General features: G+C 41.9%; 2 protein-coding genes across 3 annotated transcripts in view; one reads left to right on the top strand and one right to left on the bottom strand.

Moving 5' to 3' along the window:
• On the top strand, positions 1–3,634 carry OPN1SW (opsin 1, short wave sensitive). Its single transcript, XM_007982851.3, has 5 exons — positions 1–412; positions 696–864; positions 1,189–1,354; positions 1,974–2,213; positions 3,505–3,634. The coding sequence occupies exons 1-5, from the start codon at positions 58–60 to the stop codon at positions 3,622–3,624; spliced, it is 1,050 nt and encodes a 349-aa protein (XP_007981042.1). The 5' UTR covers positions 1–57; the 3' UTR covers positions 3,625–3,634.
• A 1,077-nt stretch (positions 3,635–4,711) lies between these two features.
• The window catches only part of CALU (calumenin), a 32,939-nt gene continuing 19,642 nt past the window's right edge, over positions 4,712–18,008 (bottom strand). For both annotated transcript variants that reach the window (XM_007982852.3, XM_007982853.3), the window contains exons 4-7: positions 17,248–17,414; positions 16,470–16,530; positions 8,506–8,705; positions 4,712–7,117 (exon numbers count right to left, since the gene is read on the bottom strand). In XM_007982852.3, the coding sequence (XP_007981043.1) occupies positions 7,013–7,117; positions 8,506–8,705; positions 16,470–16,530; positions 17,248–17,414 (533 nt within the window). In that variant the 3' untranslated portion in view covers positions 4,712–7,012. The remainder of the gene's footprint in view (positions 7,118–8,505; positions 8,706–16,469; positions 16,531–17,247; positions 17,415–18,008) is intronic.

The following is an 18,008-nucleotide window of genomic DNA, read 5'->3' as shown; positions in this document are numbered from 1 at the left end:
TTTTCTGGGGTGGGAGGATCACCTATAAGAGGACTCAGAGGGGGGTGTGGGGCATCCATGAGAAAGATGTCAGAGGACGAGGAGTTTTATCTGTTCAAAAATATCACTTCAGTGAAGCCGTGGGATGGGCCTCAGTACCACATTGCCCCTGTCTGGGCCTTCTACCTCCAGGCAGCTTTCATGGGCACTGTCTTCCTTGCAGGGTTTCCACTCAATGCCATGGTGCTGGTGGCCACAGTGCGCTACAAAAAGTTGCGGCAGCCCCTCAACTACATTCTGGTCAACGTGTCCTTTGGAGGCTTCCTCCTCTGCATCTTCTCTGTCTTCCCTGTCTTTGTCAACAGCTGTAAAGGATACTTCGTCTTTGGTCGCCATGTTTGTGGTTTCGAGGCCTTCCTGGGCACTGTAGCAGGTACTGCAGGGGAAAAGGGGTTACAGGAAGGCAAAGGTTGCTACTCCACTGGAGGGGGTCCTTAAAGAGGAGTCTGGGGGAAATGAGTCTGGTGCTTTTTAAAATACTGGGGTACAAAGCAACCCAGACTACAAGTTTGGCCAAAATAGGATGTTTGTGTCTTCACTCCAAATGTCAGTCCAGTCCTGTCTCTCTGTGCTTGCTCTACCCAATCTGTCTGCCACTCTGCCAGCCAGGCTGGGTGGGGCCCTGTCTACCCCATTATCCTCACATTTCACCACAGGTCTGGTGACAGGCTGGTCACTGGCCTTCCTGGCCTTTGAGCGCTACATTGTCATCTGTAAGCCCTTCGGCAACTTCCGCTTCAGCTCCAAGCATGCACTGACGGTGGTCCTGGCTACCTGGATCATTGGTATTGGCGTCTCCATCCCACCCTTCTTTGGCTGGAGCCGGTGAGAGTGCAGGGCAGCGATGCTGACTTAATTAGCTCAGGTTGATGTGGGTGGAAAGAGAGCTTGGGTATAACTATTTAATCTTTGACCTCTACTTTTTAAAGAGTTGTAGTATGAGGTGAAAGGGCAGTGGGAGACGAGTGCTAGCGTTTACTCTGCAGTTGGAATTGCTGTAGCTTCTCCCAGTCAGGACAGAAAACCCCCCTGCTTGAAGCCTTTGGGCAGTCTCTGGGTTCTAAGTGGAGAACACAATCCAGGCATCTCAGCTCCCACTGCACTAACTCTTGTGGAGAGTCCAGTGAGCAAGTGTTTGGTCCTTTGCAGGTTCATCCCTGAGGGCTTGCAGTGTTCCTGTGGCCCTGACTGGTACACCGTGGGCACCAAATACCGCAGCGAGTCCTATACGTGGTTCCTCTTCATCTTCTGCTTCATTGTGCCTCTCTCCCTCATCTGCTTCTCCTACACTCAGCTGCTGAGGGCCCTGAAAGCTGTGAGTGGCATTTGATAGTCAGGGAGGAATGGGTTTGGGGCTCCACATCAGAAGGAAGAGTGCTCTGGAACATAAGATGCCTAGAAATGTCCATAGCCGGAGAGGGTATCTAAAAGCAGCAAAGGAAGTGGAAGGAGGGAGAATGATGGAGATCCAAAGGAACCAGGTCAGGAGATGGGGCAGAAAAGAGGCATTCAGAGTGGACGTCCCCTCCCCCATCCCATAGAAAAGTATCCAGAGGCCGGGCACAGTGACTAACACCTATCATCCCAGCACTTCGGGAGGCCGAGGCAGGCGGGTCACCTGAGGTCAGTAGTTCCAGACCAGCCTGGCCTACATCGTAAAACGCTAAAATGCAAAAATTAGCTGGGTGTGGTGGCATGCGCTTTTAACCCCAGCTACTCAGGAGGCTCAGACAAAAGAATCACTTGAACCCGGGAGGTGGAGGTTCAGTGAGCTGAGATCGTACCACTGCAACTCCAGCCTGGGCAACAGAGCGAGACTCCAGTCTCAAAAAAAAAAAAAAAAAAAAATTAAAAAATTAAAAAAATTAAAAAAAAAAAAAGCATCCAGAGGGCCAGGAAAAAGAGGGATGTGATGCTCTCTGTCTTCACCCCAGGTTGCAGCTCAGCAGCAGGAGTCAGCTACGACCCAGAAGGCTGAACGGGAGGTGAGCCGCATGGTGGTTGTGATGGTAGGATCCTTCTGTGTCTGCTACGTGCCCTATGCAGCCTTCGCCATGTACATGGTCAACAACCGTAACCATGGGCTGGACTTACGGCTTGTCACCATTCCTGCATTCTTCTCCAAGAGTGCTTGCATCTACAATCCCATCATCTACTGCTTCATGAATAAGCAGGTAAAGCTCTCTATTCACATTCCTGTGGTCCAGAAGACCCTGGTTCTTCTTGACTTTTAACTCAGAGCACCCTGGACTCTACTCAGGTTTCTAGGAGTAGACGAGGGAAGCCACAAAACCCCTGAGGAGGTTGGGAAGCCCTTGGTAAGCACAGGGAGGAAGGCAGGGTTATCAAGACGAGAAAATAGAACCCCAGAGGAAAATAACTTGAGTCAGGAAAACGAAGTTGCTCCAAAGAAAAGGATGAGCGAAAGCACTTTATTGAAAAACTCGTGCAGCAAACCACTATGGCACATGTTTACCTATGTAACAAACCTGCACATCCTGCACATATATACTGGAACTTTAAAAAAAAAAGATTCCTCTGAATTTCCAGTCCTTTCATTTAATAAGTTCTTAATCATTTCCCTTCCAACTTTTAGCCTGCATGAGCATGTGTGAAGCACAGAAATCGTACCACATGCATAAATCTCTAAAATATCTTATCATCTGAAAGTACTGGGGGATCGCCTATCCCCTATCCTGAAATCTGAGCTAATAAACACCAAACCCTAAGTGGCAAAAACCCTACTTTCAGATGGTATTGTTTCCTCAATCCCAGAGGTAGACTCAAAAATAATTTGAAACCTCCCTGGATAGAACAGAATTGGCAGTCCTTTCCAGCTGGGAGCACCTGCTAGTAATGGAGGGGCCTCTGTTGGCAGTGCTTTTATGAAGCAGGATGGTTTGTGAATTTACAAACAGTGAGGTCTCAGACTTGACCAGAATATTTAGGATTACCATAGACCCTGGAGTTGTTCTAGACTGGGATCTAGACAGTTTTCACGACGGGGAAGATAGATTCAGAACCACGTAAGGGCATTCTGGTACAAAGCACTGTGCAAGGCTTTGGTGATACACAGAATGAGGTCTTTTTTTTTTTTTTTTTTTTTTTTTTTTTGAGACGGAGTCTTGCTCTGTCGCCCAGGCTGGAGTGCAGTGGCCAGATCTCGGCTCACTGCAAGCTCCGCCTCCCGGGTTCACGCCATTCTCCTGCCTCAGCCTCCCGAGTAGCTGGGACTACAGGCACCCGCCACCTCGCCCGGCTAGTTTTTTGTAATATTTAGTAGAGACGGGGTTTCACCGTGTTAGCCAGGATGGTCTCGATCTCCCGACCTCGTGATCCACCCGTCTCCGCCTCCCAAAGTGCTGGGATTACAGGCTTGAGCCACCGCGCCCGGCCAGAATGAGGTCTTTTTTCCCATACTTCCTTGTCTGCCAAGGCTATCTCCAATTGTGCCTTTCTCTCCAGTTCCAAGCTCACATCATGAAGATGGTGTGTGGGAAGGCCATGACAGACGAATCCGACATAAGCAGCTCCCAGAAAACAGAAGTTTCTACTGTCTCGTCTAGCCAAGTTGGCCCCAACTGAGGACCCAATATTGACCTGTTTGCAACAACTAGAATTAAATTTTAAGTAAGTTTCTATTGTCTCTGTCAGAAACCAAACTACTAAAAACACAAAAAAGAGGAGTGATGGCAGTTTGGGGAGTCAATTTTTCATTTTCTTACTATTGCCTTCTTGCCTACAAAGCTACTGTTTCCACTGGGTCTATTTCAGGCCACACAAAGGCCATTTCAACAATCATCAGTTTCTACTCCTAAGTGGCACCATTCACAGCACTTGGAGAACTGATTTTTACATACAAGGCAACTAAAAAGGAATATGGCTTTAAGTTTTCAGTGTATGGATACTTTCCTTTTTAGTAACTTTTTTTTTTTTCCTGCTGGGGATCCATTCTGAGATGATATATACTGAATTAGAACAAACTTAAGAAAACACCTTAGAAATGGGAAAGACATAAAGAAAAAAACCCCCCAAAAACAAAAAACGTTAGTGGTCCCAAATATGTTTGAAAGAACTTCTGGATAACTGCTACAGCTTTGGCAGGAACAACCATGTCCACAAGCCCCTGAGCAAGCACAAATTATTCCAGGTGCTTCCTCCCCATTGCATTTGGCTAAACCTTTGTATTTGTCTTAAACTGTGTGTTTACTAAAGTTAATAGTTTAATTCTCTTGAGGTTCTCAAAATGAATTTGCATGTCTTAGTACCATTTGTAAACAATACCATAATGTTAAATAAAATTGTTTTACCTTATGCTCTATACTCTCCCTCCAGGCCCCCCAAAAAGAGCCTTTTTGAAATAAAAATCAAGATAAACATGTGTGTACATTCAGAATCGCTTGTGTTTGGTATCAGATAATTATATAACGAGCAGCAGGTCTCTCCAGTTATACAGCCTAATGAAAGTAAAGAAAGGTCATGGCTCTGGTGAGAAGGATGCTAGAAAATACCAGAAAACAGGGAGAAAAGAATAACCATTTAGGAGAAGGCAGTGCTGTCTCTGAGTTTGGGAGAACTTCAAGGAGAGTTCCCTTTCTGACATTTTACAGCATCCATACTCCTAAGCTACAGTTCTATTTCTTAGAAAATGAAGGTCATACATACCCCATAATGAATGTAAACAGTTTTATTTAGAAACAGATAGGTACCTGTTCGCATTGCAGAATATAAAACTTGGTTTACACTCTATAAAAAATAACCAATATCCAAATTCAAGAGAGCTAGCATTCACAGAACACACAATATGGGTGTGTAGCTACTGTTCACCAGCCTCAGGCTTGATTTAAACCAAAAAAAAAAATCCAAAGGGATCATTCAAGATTACCGTACAATGCCTCCTGCTGTCTTAGCAGATTAAGGTTTGCTTTTCAAGTGCGTGATTTTAACATAAAGTCTGGGCTCTCTGCACCTAGTGAGGTGTGAGGCTCTCTTGCCACACAGTTCACACTCACTTAACTAAGCCAGAGTTGGTAGATTATTAAATTATCACTGGTCTTCTTAACAGTAAAAATGGGGAATCCAGAGGGCAGGAAATTTCCATTACCCTATATTGGGACTAAACTGAAAAGAGTATATCCATTATCAAGAGCTCAGTACAAAGGCTGGGGTGAAGTTGCATGATACCTGGCTTTTTAACCATACCAGGGAGCCCACCTCAACATGACTGTGGAAGACCAAAGGATATACCTAGGTTCAGATTATAATAAATCACCCAGCACCACCTGAATGTATTATCCACAAAGATATAGCAATAATAAAGGTTATATATACATATATTTATCTTGGTAACCTGAGGGCTAAAAACGTGGAATATGATAATTCTTCTCAAGAGGTCCATCTGTAAGAAAGGGACCCAAAAGGACAGTGTTTGTGTTGCATAAAATATGGGTGAAGTACAGTCGGGAACAGAGGGTGGTTTCTTTAGCTCTTTCCGCATCTCTCTCTCTGATAAGGACTGAAAACCTGTTGATTCATGATAAATTTTTCCTTTTTTTTTTTTTTTTGGGCAGCGGGGAGAGGGACAGAGGAAGAAATGGGGTATGATGGGTCAAAGGCAGGAAAGGTGAGCCATGGTCCTCAAACCAAAGAGCCCTCTCTGTAGGTCCTCTCATCTTTGAGTGTGAGCTCAAGCTCTCCAGCGGACACAGAAAGAGGCCTGGTAGTAAGTGGTTTGCATTGTGAGGTATGAGGATCCCTGGTAAATTCAGCAGCATGTGGTTTTTGGAAATCAGCCCACAAGATAAGAACACTGCAACCAAATTCATAACTAATACTGCTAATTTAACTATTGTCCAAAAGAGAAAGGAAAGAAGAAAAAAATCCCCACTATATTGGGAGGTTTTAGGCTTTCCTATAAGTTATCCAAATAGTCTTTTTTTAATCTTAGGGTTTTTTAAGAGAATTCCCATTCAGTCATCATTTCTTTCGTTAAAGGCACTTTCAATGACATGATTAGAAAGGAGTGAATTTTAATTGTGGTGAAACCAAGATTAATTCCTTGGCACACCCGGGAAGAAGAGGAACTGGATTGGGGCATTTACAGTGATTTCAACAGGCAAATAATTAAGTCGTGAGCATTTCAACAGATGCATACTGAGAAAAAAATGTTTGCCCTGAAAACACTTGTATTTTTCCTTTAGTTTTACAGCTGTTTCTATCTATAGCTCTGTAAAGAGATCACATTCACTACTTGAATGATTTTCAAGACACTGGCCCTAACTCTTCCCACTACAGCTGTGCTTGACAAAATTAGCCAACAGTCAGTACTACAAGGGGAAAAAGAAGAAAATCAATTTGGGCCAAGCTTTCTTAGAGCAAAGGGATCTTTCCTTGCCCAGGTAATGGCAGGTTCAGTTGCTGGACGTGTAGCAACTGAATGTAGTATGTGGCCCCTACTACCTATGAAATGTTGGACTTTTTGATAGGCAAAACTAAGTGTTCTCTCTCTAAATATAAATTGTGGAGTATATATTTTTTTCCTTTTCTCTCTTCTGCACATTTCTTATTGATCTCAGGCTTACAAAATTAGTTAAGTGAGAATTATTAAAATCATATAAGGGGTTGAGAAAGAGTAAAGAGCTAATGTTTGTCTACATGTGTGAGTTGAGGATCTTGATCCTTCATATCATACTCCCAACCAGAGAACAAATACAAAAATAAACACGCCATGTTATACATAATACAAAGTGTAAATCTACAAACACAAGTGTACTAGTAAGAGTTGTTCCTCAGAAGCACGGCTTCCCTCCAGTCCCTCAGAGAGGAGGAGGAATGGGGACGGGATGGTTTTCATTACGCCTTTTCATGTCTTAAAAAGTTTGTAATAACAGTCTCAGTAGCGCAAACAATTTCATGTGAAACCAGAAGCTGTAAAAATAAATTACTTTTGAGGAAATGAGGGTTCCTCCGCAGCTCAGAACTCATCATGCCGTACTAAGGCCTCCCCAAAATCTGTGGCCTGGCTGCCAACAAATAAGTCATACTTGTCAACGATCTCCTCCTTGGTAAGTTTGCCATCCTGAAATTAGAGATAGCAATGAATTGAAGCAGAACATATTTCCCATTAAAAATTCAGAAACACTGTTATAGAAGAATCGGGGTTAATCAGGAGTTAAGATTCTCACTTCTACTAAATTAAGTGTGAACTCAGCCCTCATTCCCCCCACATACGTACAAAGAGGGAAGAAAACAGCAATTACACATCCCCTTTTTCTTTTTTTGAGACTGAGTTTCGCTCTTGTTGCCCAGGCTGGAGTGCAATGGCGCAATCTCAGCTCACCGGAACCTCCACATCCTGCGTTCAAGTGATTTTCCTGCCTCAGCCTCCCGAGTAGCTGGGATTATAGGCATGCGCCACCATGCCCAGCTAATTTTGTATTTTTAGTAGAGACGGGGTTTCTCCATGTTTGTCAGACTGGTCTCGAACTCCCAACCTCAGGTGATCTGCCTGCTTCGGCCTCCCAAAGTGTTGGGATTACAGGCGTGAGCCATCGTGCCAGGCCCATTAAACATTTCTTTTATCAAGAAAGTTAAAAGTGAAAGGGTGGAAAGAATATAACACAACAACTCAATGATAGAAATAAAGCCTTCATGAGGAGAATACTCTCCCTTTAGAGAAAAATATGGAACATCTCCTAGACGGGGATGACTACATGCATTTCCTTTTCTCATACATCTCAGGACACAACACCTGGCTACTAAAGTGACTTTGAGCAAGAACTTAAAGCAGATCAACACTTAAAAAGGCTCTAAGATAAAAAACTGAATTTGAAATTGAAGACTAGCCTAGACAAAAGTATACTCAGAACACTAAAAATCTCCATTTTTAGACTGATTTTCAGCTTACTCCAAGCAAGGCATTCAAATCTCTGACACAGGTGACTGGGCTTAGGGACACTACTTTGAACAAAATACCTCAGATAACTAATTGATCAAGGACAATTTGAACCGGCTCCAAAGAAAAGCTGATTTATAGCCTACACAAAGGACCCAATTAAAAAAAAAGCATATTTGATTTAAGAAGGAAACAACCAGCTCTGAGTAGACAGAATGGGCCTGTGACAGGTAAAGGAACAAATGAAGTAACAAAGCAAAAAAAAAAAAAAAAAATTCCTGGGGATCTAAAAATACGTGATGATGCATGCTGGGCACAGGCTACACACAAAGGCTCTTTTCTGAAGCCAGATTTCCTACAATGCTATCAGCACTGGGCAAAGGGATTTCTAAAATGAGATCAGATAGCTTGTGCTGCCCTGAAAGGTTTTAATCACCAGATTCAGATACTTGGCTGACTTAAGACTAATTAAGACCCTAAATGCTCTTTGCACCTTAACATAAACTGTTTAGGTGATCCCCTAGAAGCATACTTCAATCAAGGATAGATTGTGTGGGCCTGGCCAGACTTACCTTGTTTTGGTCTGATTCATAGACCAGGTGCCTGGCTTCTGCCTCTGCATGATCATAGTCTGAGGGAAGGATCCAGTCTTTGGTCTCTTCCTTGTCCATCTTTCCATCACGGTTCTTATCCCGAAACTCAACAAACTGCTCTCGCTCTGTCTTTACCCATTCTGGCTCATCAGTATTCCCATCATGGCTGTACATGTCACCTGGGCACACAGACATACATACAAAAGAAGGGTTTGTCTTTTCCCAAAAACTGCCTCATGCTAATCTGGCCTAACCCTTTTTCCTCATCCATTTGTTTGGAACCCAACGGCAGCTGCGAGGGTATTTTAGGCCAGAGAGAGTTTAGAAAGCAAGGTATTTTCCTGAGGCTTAATTACTTATCTTGCAACAAGAATATTTCCAGCTGCTGATTTTAAGTCACATGAGAGCAAGGAGTCCTTATACTTTAATAAATGCAGAAATAAGAGGAGAGAACTACCATCAAGAAAGATTTAGACTCGTTCCCTACATTTCATTTCACCCTAAGGTAGCTAATTAAACTGGACCACTTGTTTTAGAAAGGTGTAGCCCAATTACTACAAAGAGTCCATTATACCAGTGGCCTTCAGTTGGGACAAGCATGCCCCTGGGGAAACAGGAACACTGTCAAGGAGTACACTGAGAAAGATCAGTCGAGAGAATCAAATTCCAGATACTTAGTTCCACATATAGTTTTTTCCAAAACTTAATCTTCATAAGAATGTACCTCTGGCCATCAAGGTTTTTTCCCCATCTCCCCCCTTTCACAACTGCCCTTGTCCCACTTCATAAAAGAAAGGCATATTTTCATCATTTTGAAACTACAGCGTAAAAAGCTCCAAGATAATGAAAAAGAAACAATTAGAAATACCAGTGTCTTGCCGGGCATGGTGGCTCACACCTGTAATCCCAGCATTTTGGGAGGCCGAGGCAGGCACATCACCTGAGGTCAGGAGTTTGAGACCAGCCTGGCCAAAACGGCAAAAACCCCATCTCTACTAAAAACACAAAAATTAGCTGAGCATGGTGGTGCATGCCTGTAATCCCAGCTACTCGAGAAGCTGAGGCAGGAGAATCACTTGAACCCAAGAGGCAGAGGTTACAGAGAGTCAAGATCATATCACTGCATTCTAGCCTGGGCGACAGAGCAAGACACCGTCTCAAAAAAAAAGAAAAAAGAAAAGAAAAAGAAAAAGAAATACTAGTGTCAGTCTTCAGAATGCAAATGTCTGAAAAAAATGAATAAATTCTTCTGCATGTCAAAAGGTTTTAAATTATTTGCTAAACAAAACAAAACAAAACAAAAAACCTTGAAAAATGGCCTGAGTTTTAGCTAAGGGATCATTAAACATAATTTTTGGGCCGGATGCAGTGGCTCACGCCTGTAATCCCAGCACTTCGGGAGGCTGAGGCGGGTGGATCACTTGAGATCAGGAGTTTGAGACCAGCATGGCCAACATGGTGAAACCCCATCCATACTAAAAATAAAAAATAAAATTAGCTGGGCGTGGTGGCCCACGCCTGTAATTCCCAGCTACTGGGGAGGCTGAGGCAGGAGAATAGCTTGAACCTGGGAGGCAGAGGTTGCAGTGAGCCAAGATCATGCCTCTGCACTCCAGCCTGGGTGACAGAGCGAGACTCTACCTTAAAACAAACAAAAAAAACCCCATAATTTTTGATGATAGATTACATGATTTCTGGCATGTAACTCAAAAGGACTTCCAAGAACTAAGCGACATTGCTATGACAAAACTTCCACTTCCATCAACTTATTTACTAATGTAAACAAGGTCTGTTAGTACTTCCTCTAAAAATAAAAATTAGGAATTGATGCTGAATCCCGTTTCACTCTAGCGATAAGTAATTGTCACCCATGGATATGAAACTATTTGAAAAAAAAAAGTGTCAAAGAAATGCATTTAAAAAATATGTAAACATAAAACATTTGCAATACATGTTATTTTGTTCAGCTGTGTATTAATAATTGTAATAGTAACTTAACCCAGAAGACTCTAAAAACACTTAAGAGCCAAATCTCAGAAAACCCTTTTCCATATTTCAATTTACATACACAATATTCTTGCAAATAAGAATGTCAAAATGACTAAGGCTTTCAAGACAAAATATGTCAGAATATAATTCTGTTGAGGAAGTAAACTGCAAATGTATCTAATAGAAGGCTGACTCATGAGCCTGAGATCAGCCTGGGCAACATGGCAAAACACCTACAAGAAATACAAAAATTAGCCAGGCATGGCAGTGCACACCTACAGTCCCAGCTACTTGGGAGGCTGAGGCAGGAGGATGGCTTGAGCCTGGGAGGTCGAGGCTGCAGTGAACCATGATCACGCCACTGCACTCCAGCCTAGGCGACAGAGCAAGACCCTGTCTCAAAAAGAAAAAGAAAAAAAGAAGTAGGAGGCCAGGTGGCTGACATGTATAATCCCTGCACTTTGGGAGGCCAAGGCAGGTAGAGCTCTTGAGCCCAGGATTTCCAGACCAGGCTGGGCAACGTAGGGAGACCCATGTCTACAATAATAATAATAACAAAAATTAGCTGGGTGTGGTGATGCTCTTCTGTGGTACCAACTGAGGTGAGAGGATCACTTGATCTCCCTACCTTGGAGATCAAGGCTGCTGTGATTGTGCCACTGCACACCAACATGGGCAACAGAATGAGACTCTTGTCTTTAAAAAAGAAGAAATAGGAAGAGTGTAAAATGTCCAAGTTGGTGAACAGTTTATTCATTTATTTTTTCAAGACAATACCATGTGGTGACTGATAAGTAGTATAAATATCCCCAAATCCCTATAAATTTAAACAAAAAAAAGGGCAATTGGCTGGGCGCGGTGGCTCAAGCCTGTAATCCCAGCACTTTGGGAGGCCAAGACGGGCGGATCACGAGGTCAGGAGATCGAGACCATCCTGGTTAACACGGTGAAACCCCGTCTCTACTAAAAAAAAATACAAAAAACTAGCCGGGCGAGGTGGCGCCTGTAGTCCCAGCTACTCGGGAGGCTGAGGCAGGAGAATGGCGTAAACCTGGGAGGCAGAGCTTGCAGTGAGCAGAGATCCGGCCACTGCACTCCAGCCTGGGCCACAGAGTGAGACTCCGTCTCAAAAAAAAAAAAAAAAAAAAAGGGGCAAAAAAAAAAAATACAGTACCAAAGAAACATTTCCTTTTTAACTATTAAGAAATGTAAAAAATTAGCACTTTGGGAGGTCGAGACGGGCAGACCACGAGGTCAGGAGATCAAGACCATCCTGGCTAACACAGTGAAACCCTGTCTCTACTAAAAAATACAAAAAACTAGCTGGGCGTGGTGGCGTGTGCCTATAGTCCCAGCTACTCGGGAGGCTGAGGCAGGAGAATGGCGTAAACCCGGGAGGTGGAGCTTGCAGTGAGCTGAGATCCGGCCACTGCACCACTCCAGCCTGGGCGACAGAGCGAGACTCCGTCTCAAAAAAAAAAAAAGAAAAGAAAATAAATGTAAAAAATTATGGATATTTTCTTATATACCCACAATGCCACTTTCATATTTTACAAAATCAATCCCTTGGTATCATCTAATACTCAGACTGAATTTAAATTTCCTGATTATCTTTTTAAAGTTGGCGTGTTCAAATTATAGAAGTTGCTATGGTATTTTGTATTTAAATTTTATAGATTTCTTTCAGAATTACTTTCAAAATATCAACGCTTATCACCAACAGAGATTATTCTTTTTCTCTTTTGAGACAGGGTCTTGCTCTGTTGCCCAGGTTGGAGTGCACTGGTGCAATAACGGTGCACTGCAACCTCAAACCCTCAGGCTCAAGTGATCCTCCTGAGTTGCTGGGACTACAGGCACACGCCACCATGTCCGGCTATTTTTTTTTTGTATTTTTTGTAGAGACAGGGTTGCGCCATGTTGTCCAGGCTGGTCTCAAACTCCTGGGCTCAGGTGATTCACCTGCCTCAGCTTCCCAAAGTTCTCGGATTACAGGAATGAGCTACAGCATCCGGCCCAACAGAGGCTATTCTTTATAACTGTTTAAATTTCTTAATTAAATATTTCAGATGCCAGCTTTAAAACACAAAGGGAAAGCTGTTGGTCAAATTCTTTGAGGAGTTATGTAAGTGAACAAGTCTGAAAATGCTTGAGTTACATGACATCTAAGTTAAGTGTAACTGCATTGCATGTAAGGTACGGGAAAACACCTAAAGAGAAGTCTAAATAGTTCCTCCAAGTGCTAAGCAAAGGTATTTAGTCAGTGCTGCCACTTTCCTGACCTTGAGTGTTAAGGGTAGAAGTACTCCTCTGTCTTAACCTCACAAGAGAAGTTCCTCAAAGTGGGACTTGCCAATTTTTTCCCATGCTACAGCACATTCAGAAAATGTAGTACTTGTATGGTCTACTGGACCAGGTCCCTGCCCGAGCTGTCCTGAAGGCCAAGAAGACTTACTCACAGGATACGGATTGGAAAGTTCTGAATTAGGAAATAGATACATGCTTAAAAGATATGGTTTTAAAGGAAGTTAGAATACACAATACACTACAATGTAAGTGCATTTTAAAGCTAGGTGACTAAAGATGACAAACTATTTTAATTTCTATTTTATTTTATTTTATTTTATATTTTGAGACAGAGTCTTGCTCTGTGACCCAGGCTGGAGTGCACTGGCGCGATCTTGGCTCACTGCAACCTCCGCCTCCCGGGTTCAAGTCATTCTCCTGCCTCAGCCTCCTGAGTAGCTGGGATTACAGGCACATGCCACCACACCTGGCTAATTTTTATATTATTAGTAGAGACGGGGTTTCACCTTGTTGGTCAGGCTGGTCTCTAACTCCTGACCTTGTGATCTGCCCACCTCAGCTTCTCAAAGTGTTAGGATTACAGGCATGAGCCACCATGCTTGGCCGAATTTCTATTTTTAAAAGATTCAGTCTATTTGATGATTTGAAGGGATTATTAATTTTCTTGGGTTGATATTACCTTTAAAAAAATGTTTTTAGAAACACATATACATTTTAGACATATATACCTAAATGTTTACAGATGAAATGAGATAATGATTGGGATTTACTTCAAAGTAAGAAGGAAGCAAGGAAGTGGATGTGGCTGAGAAAAAAACTGGCTGTAAGTTGATTGTTGTTGAGGTTAGGCATGGGTACATGGGGATTCATTATACTATTCTAATTTTGGGCAGGTGCAGTGGCTCACATTTGTAATCCCAGCACTTTGGGAGGCTGAGATGGTCAGATTACTTGAGGTCAGGAGTTCAAGATCACCCTGGCCAACATGGTGAAACCCCACCTCTATTAAAAATACAAAAATTAGCCAGGTATGCTGGTGCATGCCTGTAATCCCAACTACTCAGGAGGCTGAGGCACAAGAATCACCTGAACCTGGGAGGCAGAGGTTGTAGTGAGTGGAGATCACGCCACACCACTGCACTCCAGCCTGGGCGACACAGGAAGACTGTCTCAAAAAAAAAAAAAAAAAAAAAATCGTGTATGTCTGCAATGCTCTATAATAGATTTTAAAAATAAAAATAATTATCAGCATAACTTTGGGTGTTTTTTTTTCTTTTCTTCTTTCCCTATGTTTCCACAGGCACTGATGGGGGCGTCTTTTCAATGCTAAATTTATGAGGCGAAGAACTTTGTTTCTTCATGATCTCCTTCAACAGGGCACTAGAAGTTGAAAGATAACTGTTTGGGAGAATTTTAGGTTTACAAAGCCCAGCACCCCAGATGTAAAAGTATTTGCATTAGTTACTGACTTGTACAAAAAAAAAAAAGCACACATGCACAAGGTAGCTTTGGTAACTTCAAAATATAACTCCTCTGGTCCATGAATCTATATGACACACAGGGAGACAGAAATATCTCCTTATTTGGCCTCAATGCTTGATAAGTGACGTAGTTAACAGTTATACAAATTCCTCTCCTTGGGAGGTTCAAAAGAGTTCCTCAGTTTTAGCAATGGCAATAAAATGGCAAAAGCCAAGAATAAAAAGATTAAATCATTTAAAAGTAGAAAACCCTATAAACATCAACCTGGGCTCAGTAAATGCACCTAGGCGTTTATCCACTGTCCTGATAAACTTCTCCAAAAAAAAAACACAAAAAACCAAAAAAACCGTTTAGGGAAACACCCTATCCTATCTTCTATTGCTCATCCTTCTTTAAGAAAAGTTCAAAGTACGTCACTGAACCTAAGAAAAGAAAGGTGAACAGTCAAGGAGTAATTCAATTGGAGTAACTGACTTGTTCCACACAGTTTAATGACAGGTGACAGAGGTAAGGATTAAGTCTTCCTTTCAGGCTTAAAATAAACATTTCAGATAACTATCAGAGGTCTAAAAACAAACGGGTTTATCTGAAACACAAAACCAATGGTGTGCTAGAATAAGTTATTCCCAATATGTATGTGAAATATTAAAATATCTAATATCTTTCTAAACAAAGTATTTGTAACAATGACATTTGTAGTAACAGTCTTATACTTTCCATCTTTACTCACTTTTTTAAAGAGATGGAGTCTCGCTATGTTGCTCAGGCTGGAGTACAGTTGCTATCCACAGGCACAACCTCATTACTAATTAGCACAATTCTGACCTGCTCTGATTCTGTCCTAGGCTGGTTCACCCGTAATTAGGCAACCTGGTGATCCCCTGCTCCCAGGAGGTCACCATATTGATGATGAACTTGTGATTACAGTCCAGAACTGTTGGACTCAAGTGATCCTCCTGCCTCAGCCTCTCAAGTAACTGGGTATGCCACCACACCCAGCTCCTTTACTCATTTTAATTTCTGTCACAGTAATTGGGAAACAATTTGTTCAACTACTTGGTAAGAAAGACAGCTTTTTTTTTTCTTTTTAAGCAATGAGAATATCTTAAAATTAGTCTGACGATAATAAAACAGAGCTTTACTTGGGAGAAATTAGCCTTGAAGGTGTGACATCCAAAACAATTTTTGAAAAAAAAATTAGACACTAAAAAGGGAAATGTCAAAAGGGAGAAACTTAAAAAACAAAAGTAAAGTAGTCAGAGAATCAGACAGAAAATATAAACAGAACACAGTAAAAAGGAATGGCTACGAGAGGGATTAGCAACTCCCCGTCATTTATTTATCCATCTCTTAATCCATTCTCTATCTCCTTTCCCTGGGTTTCCGTATGTCAGTCTGGGCTCCCTGCAACTCTTTACCATCAGTTCCATTGAGCATGCAGGATATGCTATATCTGTGCTGTTGAGGATGGTAGCCACAGGTGCTTACTGAGCACTTGAAATGTGGCTGGGATATGCTATAAGTATTTAAAAAACCCTCAATAATTTATATTAAGTGGAAATTACAGTATTTTAGAATTTCAACACACTGTTGAAATTTCATCTGTTTCTTTTTACTTTTTAATGTGGCTATTAGAAATGTTAAAATTACATATGGGGCTCACATTTATATGTTGATTGGGCAGTGTGGCTATGGATACTTTATCACAACCCACTATCACACTGGTCTGGTTAATGATCTGGTGACAGCTAATGAGCTAGTGAGAATTGACCCTTGGGGTAAATTGTTTCTATGGGCAAATACATCTTTCTTTTTTTTTTGAGACAGAGTTTCACTCGTCGCCCAGGTTGAGTGCAATGGTGTGTTCTCGGCTCACTACAACCTCTGCCTCTTGGGTTCAAGCAATTCTTCTGCCTCAGCCTCCTGAGTAGCTGGAATTACAGGCGCCCGCCACCACACCCAGCTAATTTTTTTGTATTTTTAGTAGAGACAGGGTTTCACCATGTTGACCAGGCTGGACTTGAACTCCAGACCTCAGGTGATCCGCTCGCCTCAGCCTCCCAAAGTGTTGGGATTACAGGCGTGAGCGACTGCGCCTGGCCAGCAAATACATCTTCCAAAGCTTCTCAGCTTTTCTAAGAAAAACATTAGAAGCAGAGACTTACCAATATACTCTTCTAGATCAATGAAACCATCAGCATTCTTATCTATATCTTCCATTGTTTCCTAAACAGGAAAGAAAAAGAAGAGACTATTAAGTTAGTCTCTGAATTTGCCAGAAGAAAGTATCTAGTTTAGGCAAACATTTATTATTCATTAAACATACACATACATATATGTATGTATGTAGGTACGTATGTGTGTCTGTATGGTTAAAACCATTTCTAGCCAGGAAATGGTAAAACATGAGCAATTTCTTATGCTTCAATCTAGAACAACTGAGTCTTCCTGGCAGAACATTGACACTGCTTAATGACAAACTATCCCATCCCGCCCATGATGATCTACCTGGTAGCCTTAGTCATGCAGAAGTCACACTAACAGTAGATGTGACCAGTGATTATGTGTACAGCTATAGATAGTCTATGTTATTAGTAACTGCCTTCTGTGAGAGTTCTTTAGTATCACTGTTATTACTCGATGTCTGACTATTGGTCATGGGATATTTTAAATAATAGGATTTCCCCCCATTCTTACAATATGGAGCTGCCAATGAAATGGCAAAATATATTATATGATAGAGGTATTATCATACTAAACAGAATGCCCAAGGCACCTTGATCAAGGTCACAGAAAAAGTGACAGACCTTGGATTCTGAATTTGGGCAGTACTTATATAGCATATCACTCTGCCAAATACACAGGAAAGGCTAAAGGGGAAAGACAGAATAAGCCACAAAAAGAGAAACTGAGTCCCTGTTCAGAATCCTTGTTCTCACCCACCTGCACTACTATATCTTTCATGTAGTCATACTCCTCAGGGTGCAGGAAAGCTGTGAACTCCTCCTTTGTGGCAATGAGGTCTCCATCCTTGTCTGCCATTTTAAACCTCCGCTCATCTCTAACCATCATCTGTTTATAGTTAAATCCATCATCAGGGTCTGGATCATCTAGAAAACAAAAATTTAGGTCAAATCTTAAAAGGCTTTCAGAAAACATGAAAATGTGTGGGGTGGGAAACTTCCAATAAAGATAAACCATGCAATGAAGAAATAACTGATTACACAGGTAAAACTGCAGCAGTACAAAGACACTTAGTCTTGGGCTACAGCTCCAGTATTGGGATGTCAGAGTCAGCTCCAAGTTCACATGGAACTCTGGCTCCTGAACTATGTAACTCACTGTTATGCTTCACTATTGGTATTAAGGCTGCTAGAAGGCTTGAATTTTCTAGTTACATCTGGAAGGCAGTGGTGGCTCTCAAGTCCCACACTGCCTGAGTTTTAACTCTACCATTTTCTAGCTGTTTGGCCTGTGCCTTTGTCTCTTTTATCTGTAAAATGGAGATAGCAATGGTGCCAGCTTCACAGGATTGTTGTAAGGTTTAAATGAGAAAATATATCTAAGTGCTTAGAAACAATGCCTGGCACATAATTGGCTTTCAATAAATGTCAGTTATTGCTATTTTTATTAAACATTAGGATCCCATTAAGAAGATAGAAACCAAAGGCCTTCTTCTACCTCATATAATGGACACTTGGATT

This window comes from Chlorocebus sabaeus, chromosome 21, assembly GCF_047675955.1.
Source record: "Chlorocebus sabaeus isolate Y175 chromosome 21, mChlSab1.0.hap1, whole genome shotgun sequence".
Lineage (NCBI taxonomy): Eukaryota > Metazoa > Chordata > Mammalia > Primates > Cercopithecidae > Chlorocebus > Chlorocebus sabaeus.
The sequence above is the reverse complement of the archived record's forward strand: the minus strand, read 5'-3'. Positions and strand labels throughout refer to the sequence as shown.

Coding starts and splice junctions, on each gene's coding strand:
- OPN1SW (XM_007982851.3), top strand. CDS start 58: ATGAGAAAGATGTCAGAGGACGAGGAGTTTTATCTGTTCAAAAATATC. Junction 413..695: donor CTTCCTGGGCACTGTAGCAG/GTACTGCAGGGG, acceptor ATTTCACCACAG/GTCTGGTGACAGGCTGGTCA. Junction 1,355..1,973: donor TGCTGAGGGCCCTGAAAGCT/GTGAGTGGCATT, acceptor TCTTCACCCCAG/GTTGCAGCTCAGCAGCAGGA.